Source organism: Blastomyces dermatitidis, assembly GCF_000003525.1.
Source record: "Blastomyces dermatitidis ER-3 genomic scaffold supercont1.7, whole genome shotgun sequence".
In the NCBI taxonomy this organism is placed as follows: domain Eukaryota; kingdom Fungi; phylum Ascomycota; class Eurotiomycetes; order Onygenales; family Ajellomycetaceae; genus Blastomyces; species Blastomyces dermatitidis.
Window position 1 is genome coordinate 3,430,236 of NW_025544780.1, and position 8,271 is coordinate 3,438,506.

Below are 8,271 nucleotides of genomic sequence, written 5' to 3' on the forward strand. Positions count from 1 at the left end.
CTGAAGATACTAGTTAATTAAGATGAAACAGCTCATGATACTATACATACTTCTCTGATTAGAACTGTTACTGATATCTTAACTTCTTCTGAATCTATATTAGATAAGCTATGACATACAGTAGCTCAAACTGATAAACTTCTTCAAGCACTCACTGAAGCAGTACAATAAGAAGTATTCTGATTTCTCTCAGAATTATATATAAGAATTAACATCTCAGAATATTCAATTGATGATAATAACACTCTACAATTTCATAAATAATACTGAGTCTCTCACTCTGAACCCTTACACATCTGGATAATACAAGAGATATATGATTTGTATATAACTGATTATTCAGATCATGAATAACTGTATAGAATAATCTCTCAAGAGTTCTATTAATCTGAGATATTAAATAGCATCAGATACTTTATCTGAAACTGTAATCACTGTTCTTCTATTATCTTATAAAAGAACTGTAGAAAAGATCTACTGAAATTACTTAATATTTCTGATAGAATCTGATAAGATGTAATAATTAACTTCACTATTAATCTATCTGAGAGCAAGAGTTATAGAAACATTCTAATTATCATTGACTAACTAAGTAAAGATATAATATTGAAATCTTATAATAAGATGAATACTGAATAAGTCACTGAAGCCTTCTTACAGAGTTTATTCTATCAGATATATGAGTTACTAAGATTAATAGTATTAGATCAGAGTCATCAATTCATAAACACTCTCTAAAAAAGAATCTGTCAAGTTCTCAAGATTACATATTATCTGTTAACTATTTATCATATCAAGACTGATGATGCATCAGAACAGATAATTCAGATTATAAAGAACTATCTTTATAAGTTCTATAATCACTTATAAGATGATTGATATAATCTGCTTCTACATACAGAGATCACTATCAATGAATGAGATGCTGTTTCAATAGATATAAGCCTGTTCTTTCTTATACATAGTTATTATATGAAGATATTGAATCTTCTAGAGATCACACAGTTCACACTGAATCTCTGCAGTTCAATTCAGATTATTAACAATATAGTAACAAAGCTCTGAGATATCTGTGATTGAGCAGAGATCTCTATGACAACTGTGAAATAAGATTAAGAGAATTAAATTAATGTTTATCAAGATCTCACTGAATAATATAAAATAGAAGATCTGATATGATTGAATCTTAAGAATATACAAATCACATATTCATCTCATATACTAGATTATCATCATATTAGATATAAAGTAATAGAAGTTCTAGATAGTTATAACTACTGTCTTAACACATCATCAGAGATTGACAATGTATTTCATACAAGCTTGCTTCACTGTGCTATCACTGATCTGTTCTCTTCTCAACTGACTTCTGACTGACAGTTACCAGACATTATAGAAGAAGATAATGAGCTTGAGTGAGAGATTGAGAATATTCTCAATGAGAGATCTCACAGCTGCATCTAGTAATATCTTATGAAATGAGTTAGCTATAATTAACTGATCTGAACTCTGAGTTTCACATTATCTGAAACAGCAGCTCTTGACTGATGAGAACTGCTTCTGAAAGAGAGAGATTAATGTGACAGACTGTATCTGATCAATTATATAGACTATTCTGCTTCACTTCATAGATTCTTCTACTTCACTCTTGAATACATACACTTCAATTCTCAGTCATTCTCAATCATCAATTCTCAGCTGCTATGAATGTGTATAGATTCTTTCACTCTGAAGCCTCACTGTGTATGTTATTATATACATGTATAAATATTCACTCTGATCACTGATTTCTACACTTTTTCTTTCTTTTCTTCTCTAACATTTTTTTCTTTGTTATATAAGACCTATATATTATACCGATCTATTCGGCGTAGGCCTCTTACAGTACAGTTCTTAACAATCTTATTCAGCCTGCTGAGCTATCAGCTGTTAATCTCATTCTCAGTTCTGCATCTGTATCTGTGTCTGCATCTGCCTCTACTGTGTCTGCCAGTTCTAGATTATCAATTCAACTGTTAACTCATTTAACTGAAAGAATGTCTGAGAAGCTGTCAAAGAAGTTACAGACTCTTATCAAATTACTCTGTACTTAGAAGTCAGTCTTACAGAAGAGTTATTAGATTAATATAAAAATCAATATAAATTATAAAACTCTTCTTCTATAATTTTATGATGCTGTTGTTACAGTTCTCTGCAGTTACTGTGTTAGAAAAGAAGACTCTTTTATCATCTGTATCAGCACTCTGAATCAGTGTTATAAAGCTTGTATCAGTTATTATTATAATAACACTGAAGGTTACTGCTCTTATCATAGAAGTGAGTCACTTTTCAACATGAAATATGTCAATTTCAATACAATTAACTAATAGTTATACATAGTCAATATCAGTAAGAAGAATGATAAAGTAAAAGAAAAGAAGTAAAAGAATAAAAGGAGAAAGAAAGTCAAGAAGAAGAGCTCATTCAAGACACACTCTATAACTGAGAATACAGAGACTAGAGTCTTGAAAAAATAGATAGCAAGTGTTGAGTCAGTTCACAGTTATAATATTGAGATTTTAACTCTTCATATTGAAAATGAGACTCTGTGCAAGAAGAATGCAGCTCTGAAGATTAAATTCAAAACTATTATAAGTCTTCTTCAGATCACTTCAACTGTTCTTGAGAATAATATATGAGTTAACAGAGCAGAGCAGAGTGTTTTTTATTTTTTTCCTTTCTTAGTTAGCTGATGCTTTTGCACTAAAAAATAAATCTTTATTTGTTTTTACAGTTCTATCTCTTCTATTAATAAGCTGTAAAATCAATCTTGCAGAGCCTTCTGTTTTAAGCTTAGCTCTGCAACATCTTTACACACAGAGGCTTGTGTGTATTAAGATATTTTAAGTTAGAAGAAACATTCATTCACTTACACTATAAATATTAATTAGTTTTGTAAGTCTTGCAACTAACTGTGTCATACATACTCACTCTTTCTAGTGAGTGTATCACAGTGTACAGAAAATTACATTATATGAAAAATATATTGAATATCTTTATTTTTCATCTTCAAATAATTATTATTAATTATAATCATGTCTAAGTCTTCTAATTACACTGAGAAGCAGTTATAAAGAGTGATTGATATATATAAAAGCAATTTAAAATTAAAAATCACATCTCTGTTATAAGAATTCAAAGTCTTATATACTATCTTATATGAGAGAATCAATACAAAGAAATCAAGAACTATAAGAATTTCACTGAATCAAGTATTGAATAACAGTCAGAAAGAGATAATTAAGATATGAATTCATCAGTTAAATATTAATTTGTATCTGTTTATTATTAAGTATATCAAAGCTGCTGTGAACTACATATTAAGACAGTATTATACAGATTCAGAGACTGCATCTCTTACAGTAAGTAAGATATAAGTATATTAATTTATTAAACATCTATCAGATTATGAATAAGTCAAGCAAAAGCTTATGAATTTAAAATAAGTGTCTTATAAAAATATAAGCTTTATTATTAACTGATTTAATTGATATAAAGCTGTCTTTAATTAATATTATTTTTTTCACTGTGATATCTACAACTTTGATAAGATTAAATTTCAAGAAGAAGAAGAATATAAACAGTGAATTATAACTATCTTTAAAGATATAAATTCTGTCATACAGTTATCATACTTCTGTGAGTTAATAATAGTAATGAAGTATATTAGTATAGATAACACAGTATTGAATTTATTAATTATAATAAAATTAAAGATTTATCTAGAGAATTAATATACATACTTCAACTTATTTAACAACTATACTATTACTGTATCTGACTCTCACTTTATAAATAATAAGATTGAATTTGAATGAATTAAGCAGTTCAATAAGATGATAAAAAAGTATTAAATAAGCAGTCATTAACTGCTATTAGTGAATAATCATGATTCTCATCTTATAAAAGAATTTATTCAATACTGTAATCTTTATAAAATTATTCTGTTCAGATTCTTATCTTATATAAGTTATATTCTATAATCTCTTAATGATATATCTTTTCAGCAGTATAGATATTATTATATAAAGATAGTTAATGAGACTATCTGCTATGAATATAAGCAGTATAATAATAGATAATTCCTTGCTAATCTGACAAGTATTTAACTGTAAGTATTCAAATCTAATACTGTGAGAGCTGGCTTTATCAACTGTGAAATGTATTCAGTTAATTATAATATAATTCTTAATTAATTGAGATCTCTTATCATTGATAATGTCTCAGATCTCAATATATACAATGATGATGATAATGATATATATAATTACTTTATCTCATTATTTACAGATCAATTATTAACTATCTTTTCACAATTAATCTTCTCAGAGATAATTGTAAAATTATATTATTAAATCAATACAGCAGTCAAGATCTTAGAAGATGTGAAGAATACTCTTATATCTAATTTAATAAGACAGTTGAACAAGATATTCAAGAGTAGTATGATTCAGACAGAATTAAATACATATTATAAGAGTGAACTTACAGATTATTATCAAGTAAATAGATATCAGATTATCAAATTCTCTCACAGATAGATATAAGTAGGTAAAGTTCTTACTATTATGAATATCAATCACAAGATCATGATCTATAGAGTAGATGAGATAATAAAGACATTTAATAAGAATCTTTAATCAATTGAAATCAAATCTATAAAATCTACAGTTACTTAATTATAATAAGATAATTCTATAGAATCTCAATCTACAGTGAATTCTACATCTTCTAATGAGTATATAGATAATCTTTATATTATAGATAGATGTGGTGATGATTATTAATTAATTTTTGAAGATTACTATATTCAAAATATTTTCTGTACAGTGTGGTTTTCTGTATGCTGTGGCACACTCACTAGAGAGAGTGAGTGCGCTTGGCACGGTTAGATAACAACAACCACCACTAAGTAAGTACGGAGTACTAAGTACATACATGTAGTTACTGTACATGTACATACAATTCACATCTGAAACCCCGAAGCTCTCATAGAAAATGTATGACATGCTAATATCCTATCACCAGGCTGACTAACATTTTATTAGTTTTTTAACTGAAATTCCAACCGGGCTAGACGACGCCGAAAGAATCAGGTTTCAAGACATTGCGCCAACAACTAACTCCGTACCGAGACAGGGTGGCGGTCCTACAGGGACGCAATGACCGCGCTAGACCAGGTTCGCACGCCTTTAAACCGATTGGGACTCCTTATTTCTCCCCATCAGCGGCTTCTCGATATCATCGATGGCGGCGTGCTCGTAAAGCTCGACCAGTCGATGTCCAGTAGCGTGCCCACTTCACTTGCCCAGCTGTTGTTTGTGTGTTTGGCCTACGCCTCGTATTTTTCATCCATTGCCTGTTCCCGTCTAGGAGAAGAAAAAAAAAAAAAAAAAAAAAAAATGAGCCTCCTTTTTCCAATCGGGATCCTGTTGCGGCTCCTTCTCCTTTTTTTCATTCATTCTCTTTTTCCTCTGCGATTTTGGTCTCATAAGATGCTCAATTTCGAAGTCTGTGCTGTTACTAACATAGTGAGGTGAACTTTCGTCCGAAGCCGCATCATGTTTGGCCAAACCAACCATACGCGCACAGTTTTTCCTTCGTCTATAGGCGATTTCGTCCTGTCGGGGTCAGCCGGTTGGACTGCCACCTCTTTGTATGCTCGACGCTCGTTCAAATTCATTATTGCTTTTGTGTCTTTATTCCTCCTTGTAGCTTGTTTTGCACTGTTCTATAGCCCCCCTACTTTCCGGCGTCCACCTTCGCCATTCGCAAATTCCCAAGCGGATCGCACCCCAGCTCCACTAGCCACGGAGAATATCACTGACAACCATCACCACCTCGTCGTTACTACTACTACTACTACTACTACTACTACTGCCCCTTCCCTTTCTTTGGCCTCTCCCCCAACCCCTCTATCTTCTTCCCTTACACCTCAGCCTCCCAAACCGAACTTCAAAATTGTCGCTGTCATCTTCTATGGACGGCCGGATAGGGTGGAAATCCTCGATTGCTACCTCAAGCGCAATCTGGTGGCCAACGGAGGATGGCTAGATGAGGTCTACTGGGCGCCTAACACGGAAAATCAGGCTGATTTAGATTGGCTCGATAAGCTGGTGCCTACTTCTCCCTCGTACAAAATAATCCCTGTCAAGCCGCAGGAAAAGGGATATGCCAAAATATGGGATCACACCGTGTCAGATCCCGATACCCTCTACATCAAAATTGACGATGATATTATTTTCATCGACGACAATGCGATACCCAAATTAGTGTCGCTAAAGCTGGAACATGACCACTCGTTCCTCGTTTCAGCAAACGTTATCAACGGCGCCCCGTTGCCCTACCACCACTACCGCACCGGAGCCATCCGACCCTACCTCCCCGAATTGGCGCCGCCCAACAATAATAGTAGTCATAATATCACCAACAACACCGCGAACAGCAATGTTACCTCGCTGCGACAACCAACATGGCGCGCCTCACAGCTTCCATACTGGGAAGGCGCGGACGGTTTCGAGTTCCCGCTCGAAGTCGGCAATGCGCCGTACGCGAACCACCGATGGTTGCCTGTGCACAGCGAGAGCAGAACAGCTATATACCGCACGCCCATCCAGCACGCGCTCTGTAGCCCGTGGGCAGAGAACCGAGGCAAATGGTCCCTTGCCGCGCAGCAGCATTTCTCCTTCCTAGAGTCTCTGGAACGCAACGCGACCGACGTTTACGATTTCGCGCGCCGCGGTGTGTGGGATATGGGATTCGAGCGGATCAGTATCAATTTCATTGCCATCTGGGGCAGAGACGTCATAGATCATCTTCCGCTCGTTGACGATGAGGCGATGCTGACAAAGTCCATCCCGAAGAAGCTTCGAAGACGTCAGTGTTTCTATACCGTGTCATGTATAAATAGTGTGTTACTTGACTTATCTCCTATGCTAACATATTGTGTTTTGGTTCTAGCCGTGCTGGTCGCAACGGGCGCGATCGCTGCTCACTATGCATTTGCGTCGCAAGTTAATGACCTCAAGCAAACCGATATCCTCTCTCGATACCGTGCATATGCCAACGATATGATTTGTCTTGGCACCTTGCCCTAATCACACGACATGATGTTATGATTTATATATTTATATACTCGTCCCTTCGCTCACCACACCTGTGGTTGGGAGCGCCTCATCACAACATTATTATCATCACAATGTTACTTCTCCAAAATAGGTATCTTTTGTATGACTTCTCATATAAAAGATATCTGTTGATGAAATTTTTAGAATTTACTATATCTTCAACACAACGTCATATATGATAGATATATAAGTTATCTTTTGCGCCGGTGAATATATAAGTATATTCTAATACAAAGAATATAATTGTATAAATGTTTTTGAAATAAAATTATTCTGCTCAGATTAGAAATAGCTATATTTTAAGTAGTGAATCTACTAGTGATTTTCAAGTTAATTCTTTAATACTACTATATTCTCTACTCAAAAACATGCTTATATCTTACACATATCTGGTGTTGTGCTGAAGATATTAAAATTTTTTGTCTAGGTATCTTTTATATGGTGAGCTCATACAAAAGGTACATACATGTACGGTTCAGGACTGTGGTTGAACGTTTAACCTCATGTAATCTTGTAACTATAATAAGTATGTTGGACGTCTGTGGGCATATATGCTTGGTGCGGGGCCAACCTTCCAGCGTACACGCCTATTCAACATTGTCCGCACAAAAAAAAGATCTTGCATTTCAGTCTGCCATCCTTTATTTTACACGGTATTCTAAGCTTCAACAGTGCAGGTGCTGTGACAGGCTGTCGGATTGGGTGTCACGGATGAATATGTTGAAGACATATGAATCTTATTTGTATCAAGATCTGCTTGTTATATTATCCATACACTATCTAATATATCTATTTCATACAAAAGATAGAGCTATTTATAGTAAAATATATGTGCGAGCCAAGAGAGCTAGCATAAGTGAGTATTAGACAAGCGTTGTAGTAAGCTGATGATGATGAGATATATTGTAGTAATACAATGTTGGTGGCGTTCAGTAGTGTATAACCTCTTTTTCCTGACACAGGCAATGCAGGTGAGGTAGACAGTAGATCATTGATACCTTTTCAGATTCAAAGAATCATCATTCATTATTTAAAGACTGTCTATCTGGCATTTTGCACAGCTCTATCATACAAAGCAGAAGAAGATTATTTATTTGTAGATCTG

At 34.1% G+C, this 8,271-nt stretch overlaps 1 protein-coding gene across 3 annotated transcripts; it reads left to right on the plus strand.

Moving 5' to 3' along the window:
• Positions 1-4,860: 4,860 nt before the first annotated feature.
• On the plus strand, positions 4,861-8,271 carry BDCG_07035. 3 transcript variants are annotated; one of them, XM_045422802.1, is made up of 4 exons: positions 4,892-5,039; positions 5,117-6,915; positions 7,000-7,855; positions 8,129-8,271. In XM_045422802.1, exons 2-3 carry the CDS (start codon positions 5,601-5,603, stop codon positions 7,134-7,136), a joined length of 1,452 nt encoding a protein of 483 aa, XP_045281934.1. In that variant the 5' UTR covers positions 4,892-5,039; positions 5,117-5,600; the 3' UTR covers positions 7,137-7,855; positions 8,129-8,271. The 3 variants fall into 3 exon arrangements, with proteins under 3 accessions (XP_045281933.1, XP_045281934.1, XP_045281935.1); XM_045422801.1 differs by having other exon boundaries at positions 4,861-6,915; XM_045422803.1 differs by lacking the exon at positions 8,129-8,271 and having other exon boundaries at positions 4,965-5,039; positions 5,088-6,915; positions 7,000-7,459.